The sequence below is a fragment of the Drosophila yakuba genome, chromosome 3L (genome assembly GCF_016746365.2).
Source record: "Drosophila yakuba strain Tai18E2 chromosome 3L, Prin_Dyak_Tai18E2_2.1, whole genome shotgun sequence".
Taxonomy (NCBI): Eukaryota; Metazoa; Arthropoda; class Insecta; order Diptera; family Drosophilidae; genus Drosophila; species Drosophila yakuba.
Window position 1 is genome coordinate 7,579,274 of NC_052529.2, and position 14,034 is coordinate 7,593,307.

General features: G+C 43.5%; 2 protein-coding genes across 6 annotated transcripts; one reads left to right on the forward strand and one right to left on the reverse strand.

The window, feature by feature from the left end:
- Positions 1–642: 642 nt before the first annotated feature.
- LOC6533241 (putative mediator of RNA polymerase II transcription subunit 26) lies at positions 643–6,711 on the forward strand. Of its 4 annotated transcripts, none has more exons than XM_015194374.3 (7): positions 643–854; positions 2,308–2,644; positions 4,204–4,387; positions 4,455–4,497; positions 5,294–5,997; positions 6,058–6,181; positions 6,374–6,711. In XM_015194374.3, the coding sequence occupies exons 2-7, from the start codon at positions 2,566–2,568 to the stop codon at positions 6,599–6,601; spliced, it is 1,362 nt and encodes a 453-aa protein (XP_015049860.1). In that variant the 5' UTR covers positions 643–854; positions 2,308–2,565; the 3' UTR covers positions 6,602–6,711. The 4 variants fall into 4 exon arrangements, with proteins under 4 accessions (XP_015049860.1, XP_015049858.1, XP_002093967.1 ...); XM_015194372.3 differs by having other exon boundaries at positions 648–854; positions 4,440–4,497; XM_002093931.4 differs by having other exon boundaries at positions 648–854; positions 2,336–2,644; positions 4,440–4,497.
- Positions 6,712–7,638: 927 nt separating this feature from the next.
- Positions 7,639–14,011, reverse strand: LOC6533242 (ATP-dependent RNA helicase DBP2). Of its 2 annotated transcripts, XM_002093932.3 has the most exons (5): positions 13,855–14,005; positions 13,566–13,682; positions 11,962–13,355; positions 9,402–9,580; positions 7,639–9,339 (listed from the first exon to the last, which is right to left on the reverse strand). In XM_002093932.3, exons 2-5 carry the CDS (start codon positions 13,571–13,573, stop codon positions 8,464–8,466), a joined length of 2,457 nt encoding a protein of 818 aa, XP_002093968.1. In that variant the 5' UTR covers positions 13,574–13,682; positions 13,855–14,005; the 3' UTR covers positions 7,639–8,463. The 2 variants fall into 2 exon arrangements, with proteins under 2 accessions (XP_002093968.1, XP_039230697.1); XM_039374763.2 differs by lacking the exons at positions 7,639–9,339; positions 9,402–9,580 and adding an exon at positions 9,872–11,894 and having other exon boundaries at positions 13,855–14,011.
- Positions 14,012–14,034: the final 23 nt, after the last annotated feature.

The following is a 14,034-nucleotide window of genomic DNA, read 5'->3' on the forward strand; positions in this document are numbered from 1 at the left end:
ATTGAATACGCCAAAGTCCGTGATCGGTGCGGAATTTGAGGCCTGGTGTCTGTAGTCTGCTGTCCGGAATACGGGATAGGCTGTCCGTTGTGTCCGTGGTGTCGTTGGTGTCTGTGGTGTCCGTAATATCTGTGGTCTTGATGAATGTTTATGATGTTTGTGTTGCTTGAGGTGTTTATGGTGTCCGTCGTGTCCGTTGTTTTCGAAGTCTATATATAAAGTAACAAATAGTACAACACCCATATATAGTAATACAAGAAATAAAACAAAATACTTTTAAAAACAAATACAGTCTGTTCATAAACAAAAAACATTATATAGCTGACTGTATAACACCATTTGAAAACTTCCAGAATGGGCACTGACCTGACCTCTGCAGGAGCTTTTTGGCATTACTGGAGCAGTTTTCGCGTGGCCAACAATTCGGAAAAGTTCCTGGCACAAAGCTTAAAGCGTGCCCTGCCAGGAGAGTTCACTGTGGGGGCACCCCGAAGCTCGCCGTTTGCCGAAAGCTCCAGCTTCGGTAGCATTGAACCCCTGTGCGAAAGCTCCGCCTGAAAACCCACCCCCATTTCAGTGGGCACTCACCTCCATCGTTGTGTGTGTGCTGGCATGCCGCTGAGAGCGGTTCTCGCTTTTTGTGACACAAAGAGGAGTGTCATGCAGCATAAATTTCATACAAATTCCGCACACTCGCAACGCGTCGCAGATACTTTTCGGCAAAGTTTTCCGCAGGAAAAAGCCAGTGTAAATAATTAAAAAAATAAAATAACAAAAAAAACCGAAAAAATGGGCGACAGTTCCTCTTAGTTATTAACAAATTGGTGTAAATAAGCTGGTGTATACGTTAAACGGTAAATGATAGTGTTTTTATTTCATGGAATGGCCAAATGCGACCAAGTGGTCAAGTGAGATAAATCAAACAAGTTTCTTTGGGGCGAAATAAAACGGCCAGCGGCCAGCCGACAATCGCCATGGGAATGGAAATTAAATGAAAATCCGGCAATCATAAATAAAACATAAATTATGTTTCGCTGCCAGTTGGCGGCAACAAAAATAAAATAATCAAAAAAAAAAAAAAAAGCAGGGAAGATGTGAACCAAGCGGATATATTTTGATTTTTTTTTATAAATAGAAAAATCAATTTCTCTCTCTCTGTGGCGCTCTCTCTCTCGCGCTCTCTCTCTTTTTTGGCGCGCGCCTGTCTGTGTCCGTCTTCCCCCAAAATGGGCGCATGTGTGCGTGTGCTCCGTGCGCTCTGTGTGTGTGTGTGGTGGTGCGGTGTGTCTCCCGTGTCGGTGTCTATTATAATATCCAGTGAGCAAAAGCGAGTGGCCGAGTGCTCTCGCTCTTTCTGCGAATAATTGAATATAATTCAAGTGTTTTTGTTGCACACTATTTGTTGTGCTTATTATCGTTATTATTTGTTTAAATTACCAACGACAACATAAACAACAAGAAGAGCAACACGCGCGCGATTATCCCAACGCAGTGGTTGCCCACTGGTGCTTCAAAGGCATCACCGAAAACATCAACAACACACAAAAGGCTCTCAAGGAGAGCGATTGGCGTAGTGCTGCTGCAGCCCTGGTCAGAAAACCCTTTTATGGGTTTGTCCTGTTTACAAATTGACGCTGCAAATTGAATTTATAGCGCGGCTGAAACAAGTGGTTGAGTGCCAGCCAGGGACCCACTAAATTTCCGTTACAGTCCCCAAAATACCAAAGACAAGTAAATGAGGAAAATGCCACTACAGTGAAGCATCGAGCAGGGAAAACTGACCCTAAGCTGTAATTTCAGACCATTTCATATTTAATAATGCTAGTACTAATCAAAATTGTTTCTTGAGACAAATATTTAAATGAAATTAGTCAGAAGTTTTATTTATTATCAGTAAATTGGAAGCCCAGTATCTAATGACTCAATTAAAAATATTAAATGATAACAAACAATGTAGCTTTAAATAGTAATATGAATAACATTTAATAATTGTTGACAGATTTTTCAAAACAAAAACGATTACTTAAGAAATTGGAACTTGGTATCAGTTTATAAGTTGTCCACTAATTAAGCGCTTGACTTCGCTCGAATTAGCCAAGTTGTCCTGTATTTGGTTTAAACTGGAAATAGGTGGCTGGTTGAGTGGGTGGCTTGGGTGGCATTTTCCCTTAGAAAAACTCACGCACAAATGTATTTCCCCCCGAGGAGCATTTGTTGCCGCTACCTCAATCTTTCGAAATTGACAACGGCATCAGAGGCAGCGGCAGACACAACAGCAAATCAAATAAATTAAATTTACACACATAGTTAAATTAGTGAAAATTGAATAAAACAGAAGAAAGAATAGACGACACACGTAAATAAAAGAAGGAGAGGTGATGCAGCAGTGAGGAGAGTGGCTGACAGAGCGGGAGAGCAACGTGTCGAGCAACAAATTAATAATACAACAAAAAATCAGATAAATAAAAAAAGCAACACAAATTGAAAACAACAACAAAAGCATCAGCAGCAGCAGCAGCAAAAGCAGCGATTCTGGATTTCTAGAGGCAGCGGCACATTCAAAAGATGGGCTGTGGACAGAGCAAGATACATTTGTATCCCAGGAAATCGAAGAGTAAAGCGAACGGCAAGAAAGGAGGACATGGTGAGTAGGCGAAATGGGAGTACATCCTTGGGGCACCTGACTTTATAAGATCCCATAGACGTATGGTGCACAGCACGAAAAGTACCATTGAAAGCTAACAATCAATAGGTAATCTACAGGTTTTTATAGGCCAAAAAACACGGTTCAAATATTTTTAGTTGGCATTTATGTTATTTATATCATAAAGAACCAGTAAAACTCGATGAATTGATCTAGGAAAATTTCACAGTTTAGTATATCACCATTTTACCTATAGATTTCATGTTTTTCTTTTTTTGCGTGCTAGAATTGATATTGTTTTGCTACATTTTTATATCCCCGATCATTCGGAATGATCTGCAAATTCGTTTGAGCATTTTCTTCTGTGTTGAGCGAGGGAAATTGGGGAAATGGCGAGGAAAAAGTATTGCCTCGCACAACAAAAGCTTACACGCATGACGACATCAATTTGCCTCCAGCTGTGTGTGCGTGTGTACGTCCGTGTTTCCGTGCATGAGTGTTAGTGTGTGTGTGAGTGTGAGCCACCTGTTTCCACACAATGAGGACATCATTGATTAATATGTCACCAGCAGTGAAAAAAAGGGGCAGCGCAGGGGAAGTTGAAAGGAGAAGCCCAGTTTTAAGGCCATGCATTTACCGAAGTAATAATAAAGGCCTACATTTTAAAGCCCACAGCATTGTCTATATATACACCAAAACACACACACACACACACACTAGCCAGTGTTTGCGCTTAAGTTCATAAGAATGAAAAAACCTAGCCTACATGCCAAACTTTTGACTATGCCCAACCCCGCTCTATTGTGGCTGTCTATGTGTGCGTGTTTCTTGCTTTTTTTATTCCATTTTGTGTGTGTATAATTAACTGCTAAAAAGGCAACTTGTTGTTGCACTGGGCGCCGCTTCAAGGGGCGTGGCCAGCCCCCCAGGCCCCGCAAGTTTGTGTGTGTGTGTCTGTGTGGGCAAAAGGGTTAGAGCTAAAAAAGTATAGCATACACAAAGGCGCCATTGTGCCATAAACGACCCAAATATTTCGGAGGCGCCTAAGCTTTACTCTCGGTCCTAGATTAATTATTCATAATACTCGACGGCTCTCTCTTTTCCGAATTTGCATTAAAATGCATAACGGCTTTTAATTAAATTTATGGGTAGCAAGGCCACTTCAAAGAAAGGCCCAAGGAAATATTAAGTATACGCAGGTCAAGTCGAAAGATGGATTAGCAAAACAGAACGTGCGAGCACAAAACGGATGCTAACAACTTTGTTTTTAGGTGGATAGGATATTGTTTACTTAAACATGTTTTTATTAATAAGTGAATATGTCTAAGGCAGATAGTTAGTTGTTCGGAGTGTGCACATGCCCAGGACCTAGCATAATTTTCACAAGTGTTTTCTAAGCGTCCTTCTCGACTGCCCCCCGCCGCATCGCACAGAAGTTGCCACACTTGGCTTATTGCAAAACTTTTGCCACTCCATGGCACTCGCGAAATTGCCCACTCAGCTTGACTAATGCTCGAAACTCTTCTTTGGCATTATCCATTTGTTTGTCCATTTGGCAGCCGACTCAGATGCCGAAACGGACGAGGACGAAGGCCACATCGAGGATGCCGAGAAGGCACAGCAGCGCGACCGCGAGAAGCACGACGAGAGCGAGGAGCTAAGCAATAAGGACATCCAGGAAAGCGACGAGGACGTGGCCGTCTCCCTGCTGCGCGCCAAGAACCTGTCGCTGCTGCAAAGCCAGTAAGTCAGCCCACCGACCACCTAAACGAAAATGAACACCTCACTTTTCCAGGGAAATATCATCTAGCCAACAGAACTTCTTCCGCATGCTGGACAAGAAGATCGATGAGGTGAGTATCCACTTTGTGATACACAAATAGCTGGTTGCTTTATGATCAACAATTAAATCGGGGGGCTTCCCAATAGTTCTAGTCCATTAAAGTATAAACACTATTCTGGGTTTATTTTTCAATCCCTTGTTAGAGAAAATAAACGTTGTTCCTTCGTTTTCATAAACAAAAAGTTTCCTTAGCAATCTTGCTTCCAAAATTAATTGCATAAGCTAAAATTCAATGACCCCAAATACGTAAAATGCGAAATATAAAATTTAAATCTGAAAAATCTGAGAATTTATTAATTCAAACACATATATTTTAAAAGCTTTATAATATAAGCCTCACGAAAATAATAGAAGAACAGCAAATAGTCATAATATTGATGTGTAATGGGCTGTTTCGTGATAATAAACAAATGGCTTGTTGGCCAAAGATCAATATATATAAGTGCACTAAGTATTTGGCCACGCCAAATAATCGAAAGAGCAAAACAATTGGTTTTATAGCCTCGTATTTGTTTTCATTTCGAACAACATGTGAGGAACCATTAAAATTCGCTTGTTACCTGTAAATTTCACTTCAAAGAGATATGAGCACCTCATACGCAGCAGGAAAATGTGTTCGCTGTGAGGATTAATTTGATTATTTTATCAAACGTGTTGGAACCAAAACATCCCATTATATTACAAAGTTTGAAATGTATTCATTTATATTATATGAGAATATGGATTCAATCTTTTTGTCTGTCTGTTATGTTAGCTTCTATACTTTTTCGTGAGTAAATCCGGCTAAACAAACACGTTTATTTTAGGGTCCGGACTACGACTCGGCCAGCGAGACGGAGATCGCATTGGAGGAGGCCCGACTAAACGCACTGCGTCAACATTGGGAGTCCGCCAGCATCACGGCCTCCATTTGCTCCTCGGCCAGCCGCTCGCTGCAGACGACGCCCATTCGCCAGGTGCAGGTGCCACTGAAGCAGCCACCACGTGGCGCCGGCCTGCTGCTCCAGCCTTCCAGCGCGTCGGCGGTCACCGCCTCCTCCTCCTCCTCCTCCTCGACGATAGTCGCGCTGCCCACGACGGAGTATCTACCTCAGCATGTGTTGACGGGACGGCAAGTGGTGCAGCAGCAACAGCAACAGCAGCAGCAACAGGCGGCAGTGCTCTACCAGCAGCAGCAGCAGCAACAACTAATCCTGCTGCCCCAGTTGGATCCTAATGTTGTCAACACGTCCACGGCAGCAGCAGCGGCACAGCTCGTCCAGTTGCAGCAGCAGCATCAACAGCAGCAGCAGCTGCAGCAACAGCAACTGCAGCAGCAACAGCAGCTGCAGCAGCAACAGCAACTGCAACAGCAACAGCAGCTGCAACTCAATCAGCAGCAGCAGCAACTCTACCAGCAGCAACAGCAATACCTGCTGACCCTTCCCGCCGGATCAAAGCCACAGAGCGTGAGTCCAAAGCGCCTCATCTATGGTGGCCCCGCTGCCACCACTCTCCTCTGTGCAACTGGGTAAGTGCAGCATCTGTGCTTTTCTACTTATATAATTAAATACAGTGATATTAATTGCAGCATCAAATGCAACGCCCCCGAAACTTACGAACCGCCAACCGCTCCACACAGCCAAATCCAGCAGCAACAGCCGCCGCCTCCTCCGCCGGGCGCCTACTACGGCGAGATGATGCACGGCGTACAGGTGAGTGATCCGGAATATGCAACTATCTGTGACAGAATGTACTTGAGAAGAAACTAGCTTGATGTAGCAACTAGATCCTGAGATTGAAGGATCTGCCTTGAGTCAAAGGCGTATTCTACAGATTGTCTTGCTACCGAACTTATATCTTGACTGCCAACTAAGTGACCCACATATTTACTTGACCATTTGCAGGCCGCTCCAGCGGCGGAATACAAGTTCCCGCCAGCCATCAGTGTGCAGCGACTGGCGCCGCAGGTGCAGCGGCAGCTGCGCGAGACGCAGGAACTCATAAAAGACTCGTGCCCGCAGCTGTATGCGGCGGGCTATGGCAGCCCAGGACCACCGATACGCAATCCCAGCAGGAACCCCACTAGAACTAGACCCACCCTGGAGACGCAGTTCTCGCAGGAACTCTCGTGATATCTATATATGTAAACAGCCAGCAGACGGAGGATGCACCCACGTTCAGACACACACTCAAACACACACACACAACCTAAACCCACACAGTTGGAAAAACTGCAGCCAAAGAGGAAAGCTAAAAAATTAACCAAAATTATCAAAATACGAACCCCGTGACAAACACACAAACAAACAAAAAAAAAAACGAAGAAAATGCCAAAAAAAAAAAAACTAAAACAAACTTCAAAATGGAAGAAAATCAATTAAGAAATTGTAAAACTGCACTCAATGTTTCAGACCCTCAGAAAACCCAAGTGGCGGGCGAATGGAGCCGCCCCCCAAAAATTGCGTACTACTTACCACAAAACAAGATGAGCAACTACTATACCTATGCGGAGCAACAAATAAAGCATTAAACTACAAAGATATTCAAGAGGCAGCCAAAGAACCGATGCGTAGGATAGGCACATAAGGACATAACATAGTTGGAGTTTGGATCCGAAAGCGCAAGGTACATAGATTTAGGAATCGAGTCGAGTATAGCGTTATAAGGCGATATATATATGCCAATGCCACAAAGAAGATGCAAATGCGGATGCGGATGCAGATGCGGATGCAGATGCGGAGTAGGAGGTGTTAGAGCCCGGAAGAAAAGCAAACACAAATCATACAAAGTAAATAATATAAAGTGTAACAAACAAATGACTTCTACATTCTCACGCAATTTTGTTAGTCATAAATCTCATGGTGTAATTTTTTAACAAACAAATATTTTCCGTCAAATTCTCGAAATGGTGTAACGTTGATGAATGGATATGGATATGATGATAGAATGTTCGTTGGATATGCAATTAACGGATGAAGCTGTCTAGTAATATTTGTATAATTTAGTTCTATTTATTATTATTGATAATTTTGGATGTATGATAGTTTTTTCTTATATGGATATATATATATATATATTTAAAATGAAAAATAAAAGCAAATCAATTAAGTTTAAAGGCGCCTCCAGCGACTTCTCTATTCACAGCGGCAATAATAATTATAACGCACAGTTGAACTTCTAATTAATTCCTTTATTCATATCTTGTTATCAATTCATACTTATGGGCTGACATAAAATGGAATTGCATTTCATATTTCTGAAAGTATTTTGATGTTTCATTGTTTTTTTTGTATGTTTTAAAGTTGTTATTGTGTGAAAAGTATCCAGCTAAAGCAATTCATTAGACTAGTCACATAATATGGTTTAAGATGACATAATAATACGCATTTGATTCCACGAAATTGACATTGTTTCTTATGTGTACATGTGTCCGATAGTGTGAAAGGTGTGCGGGAGCGCTTTCCCAATTAGTGTTCCTTCGTTATCCGATTGTATCTAATCTCTTTTGGCTTGGGTTTGTTTGGAGCATTGCAAACATTTCTTTTGCAGTGTATGTATAGATAGGTACAATATTCGAGAATTGTATAAAGAAATCAAATACGCCCAGGGCTCTGGAAAGATAAATGCCAACAACATCGATGATCGGCACTCGAATGCCCTAACAATTTGACTAAACCAAAAGCTTATCAACTAAATGTGGGTTTTGTTTTTTTGTTTGGGAGGAAACAAAGAGATTAATCAAATTAAAAGCGTATTTGATTCCAGATTAAACCATATTATATAGCTATGATGTGGGCGGAGGAGATCTACACGATACGCACATCACCGACGCTCATCTAACATCTTCCCTATGAAGTTTCTGGACTTGTGATCGTGGCTTGTGTACAATTATACGGGTGGGTGTACGGATGTGCGTGTTATGTTTCGTGTGGGGAAAGGAAATTACAGTAGAGCTGATCTACAATTTGGTAGCCTCTATCGAACTGCAGAGCCTTTAGTTCTGCACAGGCAGTGGTGGCGGCGGATAGGCAAAGATATCGCCGCCATTCGCCATCATATAGGGTGCCGCCTGCGTGGGCACTGCATACTGGGCGCGGTAAGAGTTGGCCACCGCTGCAGCTCCTCCGTTCAGCGACACGGTTGCCATGCTGGAGGACATCGACGAGTACTGGCCATAAGCCTGTGGCTGTTGCAATTGCTGCTGCTGCTGCTGCTGTTGCTGTTGTTGCTGTTGCTGGGGAGTCTGCAACTGTTGCTGCTGCTGCTGGGCCGCCGCCGCCTGCTGCTGCTGCTGTTGGTTCATCGCTGGTGGTGGCATGTTGGCAAAGTTCATGTTGTACGGCGAGAAGCGGGAGCGCTTCTGATCGTTTATGAAGTTCGCAGCCGTTAACGCCGATTGCAATGCTGCATCGGGCAGTAGGTGCAGCTGCTGGGCAGTTTGCGCCTGTTGTGCCTGTTGCGGTCCAGAACCCGGACCATTCTGTGCCTTGTTGGGCTCGAAGCAAGCGGCATTGGGATTGAAGCGCGAGAAGTGCACTCCGCCGTTCTGCTGTTGCTGCTGCTGCTGCTGCTGACCCTGGTAGCCACCGCCTCCCTGGCCGCGGTAGCCGCCCTGATTCGGCGGAGAAGTGCGTGGCTTCTGATCGAATCGTGGTGGTCCGCCAGCGCTGCCGCCGTTGAAGGCATTGCGATTCATGCTGGCACCGGGACCATTGTTGTTGCGGTAGTTGTTGCCGCCATTGTATCCACCGCCCATCTGTGGGTTGCGGCCCTGATAGCCATTGCCGCCACGGTAGCCGCCGCCCATGCCGCCACCGCGCTTGTTGTAGCCACCGCTCATGGCCATGTTCATCAGTTTGGGATTGATGGTCTGCAAAGTAAGTGGAGTAGAAGGTGAGTACCCTTTAGACTTGTACTAGTAGTCGAACTCACCTGGTTGGCCTCGCGCAGCACCTGAATCAAGTCGTTGGCCTTGTTGGCGTTGGAATGAGTGAACAATGTGTAGGCGGTGCCGGTGTTATTGGATCGTCCGGTACGTCCAATGCGGTGAACGTAGTCCTCCGAGTTCGAAGGGTAATCATAGTTGATCACAAACTTGACATCGTCAACGTCTGTTTGATTTCAATTATATTTTTCATTTCGAATTTGAAAATTGAAGAATGTGAAAAGAAGCGTTAAAATTATCGAATCGAACCAATGCGTCGAAAATAGGAATCTTTCTCAATACTCAAGAAACTATTCAACAAAAACGAAAACTTATTTGTGTGCTTGTGTGAGTGTTGTCCGTTTCTGTCATGGTGTGAGTATTCGTGTCATTGTAGTGGTAGTGGTGGTTATGGTAGTGGTGTCATGGTGCGATCATTTGTTTTCTTGTTAAGTTTGTTAATAGAACTTAAAATATATTTTTGATCGAATTGTCGAATGGATTTTGTCGGTTGGTAGTTGGTAGGTGGTAGATCGGTTTCAATTTTTTCTTTGGTATGTTTTTTCTTTTTTTGTACTTTGAACAAAAATTTCGCCATCAATACTATTAGCGTATATTAATAACTATATATCTTTGGCAAATAGACATATGTTTTTTTTATACTGCAGAAATGTGGACCTCGACCTTTTCTTCTCATCATACTTTCATATCATTTTTGAATACACAAATCGTAATATAAATGTTTAAGCTTAATGCATACAAGAGACGGCTTGATTAAAATTAACATTATAAATAAGAGATATATATATAAAGTAAATGAATGATCGAAGCTTATGATAGATATAGAGGGGTGCTTTGGTTTAAAATCAAGATACACGTTGATGGTTAAGGAGGGAACGAGGGTGCGGACATATTGCTATGATTAGGAAGAAATAAATTAGCCTAGTACTTACCCCGGCGCTCTAGGGTTAAATTATGGGATTAGAATTAGGCTTACGAACAAGAATCCCTGTCCCTGGAGATCCTGTCCTCGCAACTGGGCCGTGATGATGGAGATCCCACGGATCTCCGCAATGCTAGAAACTTATAACTCAACCCTCAACTTGTATATATAGCTTTTCTCTTTAACTGCTTTGTGTATATAACTTTTTAACTTTTTTAACTTTTCTTTTTTTTGCTTTTTGTTTTTTGTCTTTTTTTTGCCATTTGAAAAATCGAAGTCCATTTCATAAAGTGCTGATGATATTTTTGTTCACACACAAATTTAGGTATTATACATAGAGTAAGGAGCGACGTAATATAGTATATTAAGTACTTTATGATACATAAATAAGCTACAGAAAATTATCATCAGTCAACAAATTCTTGGGCCGCAAAATGTAGCAATTACTCAACACATTAGTTACTTCACATTTTTTCTATAAACTAAAAAAAAAAACTTAAGAGATATGCATAGTTTTAAGGCACAGTTTAATCGCCTTGGATTAAGGGTTAATTTTTTATGGTGCACTGAGACTATTATTTACTTAGGATTTTGCTGTTTTTTTTTAGATTATTTTGCTGGCCATTGACTCCTTGACTGACAGTAAATTGCTTTTTACAATTAAGTTACTCAAAATGTGATTGACGAGACACAACTAAAAACTATGAGCAAGAGAGCAACAAACGAACTAAAAGTAACAACATCGTATAACCAGCAATGCATGGAGAACAAACACATTCCCCTCATTATTTGAGCCCACACCTTTTCTTCGGATTCGTAGAATCATTCAGCAAACTAAAGGGTTCAAGTTAGACTTAGTGATCCACTCGGTATCGAACCACTTGAAAAATTATTGGAAAATAATAAATAGCAATTTCTCGGCTGTTAAGAGATTCAAACATGCAATTCAAAAAAAATACAAGCGGTCCTTTCCGGTTTTCACGTTTACCAAATTACAAACTTCACTTGAGGATAACCAGCTTTAAGCTCAGTTAACTTCGCCTTAACTTAGCTACCCGCCTGGCAAATCCACACTTTTCATTTTCACATAAGGTGAAATGAATATTGTTTTCAATATTTAAGAAATACTTCAGTAAATTTCAAATAAAGCTAGGCGAAGAACTTGGGTAGAGCTCTTTTGGCAAAACAAAATTGTAGGTTACTATTTTTACCCAACTTAATTAAATCAAATAAATACAAACAAAAAAACTGCATCCAACTATGAATATTTACACACTGAAATAAGCGAGGATTCCATCTATGAGCCCCTGGGAATCGTGCGCTTTCAGCTTAAATCGTGACTGAAAAACTTGTGAAATCCGGAACAGACCCGAAACGAAAAACCTCCAAAAGTTCTGGAAACAGAGAGCGGAAGGAAGAGCGAAGAGGCTGGGCGGTGTTGGCCGATTCATCGCTGACGGATCGCTGAGACCAGACGAACCAGGAAGGCGTCGACGACGAATCACAAAATAATGAATGAAACCCCACGGGATGCTGATTGATCCACAGGCAACAATTGCTTGGTTACGGAGAGAAAAAACGGAAGTTGGCCTCATTGAGGCCCCACAAAGGCTACGTATACTCACCGAGTCCGCGGGCAGCCACATCGGTGGCCACCAGTATCGAGTGCCGGCCATTGCGGAAGCTCGAGAGCACAAAGTCGCGCTCCTGCTGCGACTTATCGCCGTGAATGGCACATGCGCGCCAGCCTTGGCGTGAGATATTGCGAGTGATCTCGTCCACACGTTTCTTGGTCTCCACGAAAATGATGGTCTTCGTCTCATTCTCCGCCGAGATGTCCGTAAGCAGCTTAATCAGCTTCATTAGCTTCTCGTTCTCATCGCACACGTCCACGATCTGCAGGATGTTGTGGTTGGCGCTAAGCGAAAGCGAACCAATGTTCACCTGTATATAGTTATTAAGGAACTCCTCGGCCAGTTGGCGCACCTCTTTGGGCCAGGTTGCGGACCACATCAGAACCTGACGGTCCGGACGGATCTGCTGCATGATCTTTCTGATCTGGGGCTCGAAGCCCATGTCCAACATACGATCGGCCTCGTCCAGCACCAGATAGGTGCATCTCTTCAAGGAGGTGGTGCCTCGCTCAAGGAAATCAATCAGACGACCAGGTGTGGCAATCACAATCTCCACGCCGCGCTCCAAATCCCTAGCCTGCTGTCCCTTGGGGGCTCCGCCAAAGATGCAAGTGTTGCGCACATGCGTATTGCTGCCAAACTCGATGGCCACCTGCTGGATCTGCTGGGCCAGCTCCCTAGTGGGTGCCAGCACCAGGGCGATGGGTCCATCTCCACGCTCCAGGCGCGGCTGGTTATTGATGTGCACCACCGCCGGCAGAACATAGGCCAGGGTCTTGCCCGATCCGGTCTGGGCCACGCCCACCAGATCCCGTCCACTCAAAGCAATGGGCCAACCCTGGGCTTGAATGGCCGTTGGCTTGGCGAAACCCTGCTTACGGATCTCGTTCATCACGTAGTCGGGAAAGCCGCCCTCCTCGAATTCAATACTGGGTGTGGGCACCTGATCGCCCTTAATGGTGATCTCATTGCTGGTGAGGAAGGTCTCTGTTTCACCGGCAGTTCTGGCCAGCACCGAATCGCACGGCTTGTAAAAGTTCTTGCGGAATGGCGTGAGATTAACCTCGGACCAAACTATCTTGGGCAGGTGGGCGCCATGATTGGAAGAGCGCTGGCCACCGTTCTGACCACCGAATCCATCCTGATTGCGGGGTCCTCCGGGTCCCATGCCAGGACCACCACCGTTCATGCGTCGCTGTCCACCATTGGCGGGTCCGTGACCATTGAAACCTGGGTATGGAGCGGATCGGTTGCGCTGGAACATGCCTGCTCCACCGGGTCCGCCGCCGGGAGCACCGCCGCCCATGCGATTGGGCACCATACCACCGGCTAGGCCACCAGCTCCACCTCCGCCGCCTCCGTAGGCGTTCACCTGTCCGTTGTACCTGGAACGAGCGTTTTGCGCCATGAAATTAGAATTTTGAGTCTTTTAATGCGTTGCCAAAATGTTGAAATTTACACGAAACGATCTTTTTTTATGTAATTTTCATTTTTTACTGCCATTTTGAATTTATTGATTTTCGACACTCGGCCCCTGGCCGCATGGTAGCTCGAATTTCCACCCAAAATATGTGGGCTTATATTTCTATACTCACATGTTCATTGCTGCTGTGCTGTAAGTGGAAATATAGCTGGCCAAATAATAGTTTTTTCGGTCACTTTTCACAATTTTTCACTCCACAATTTTTTTAGCTTCTACGTCGTCAATAGAGCTGTGGAAAAAATCGGTGTTAATATCGATTGCTTCCGATTGGTTGAGTTTTCTGGAAACATCGATAGAGTTTTCAAGGGCCGATGGTAAATGTACAGGAATAAATGTCAAACTTTTTGTTAATTGCCAAATAATTTATAAGTATTTATAAATAATTAATAATTTTTAATTACTTAAGAAATATCCGATAATATTTAAGTTGAGCACTAGCACTGATTTCTGTATTTCTGGTTTTAGTTGTCTAACCAGTATTTGGTTATAGCGGCGCCGGTAACTAACAACAAGAACTATTAATCTTTTAAGCAAAACAAAAACAAGTCCGTCTGAGATTATTTGTCTGAACCTATCGGCTG

Coding starts and splice junctions, on each gene's coding strand:
- LOC6533242 (XM_002093932.3), bottom strand. Junction 9,581..11,961: donor TGTGGCTGCCCGCGGACTCG/GTGAGTATACGT, acceptor GAAATCAAACAG/ACGTTGACGATGTCAAGTTT. Junction 9,340..9,401: donor TGCTGCGCGAGGCCAACCAG/GTGAGTTCGACT, acceptor CTTACTTTGCAG/ACCATCAATCCCAAACTGAT.
- LOC6533241 (XM_015194372.3), top strand. CDS start 2,566: ATGGGCTGTGGACAGAGCAAGATACATTTGTATCCCAGGAAATCGAAG. Junction 2,645..4,203: donor CGGCAAGAAAGGAGGACATG/GTGAGTAGGCGA, acceptor TCCATTTGGCAG/CCGACTCAGATGCCGAAACG. Junction 5,998..6,057: donor ACTCTCCTCTGTGCAACTGG/GTAAGTGCAGCA, acceptor TATTAATTGCAG/CATCAAATGCAACGCCCCCG.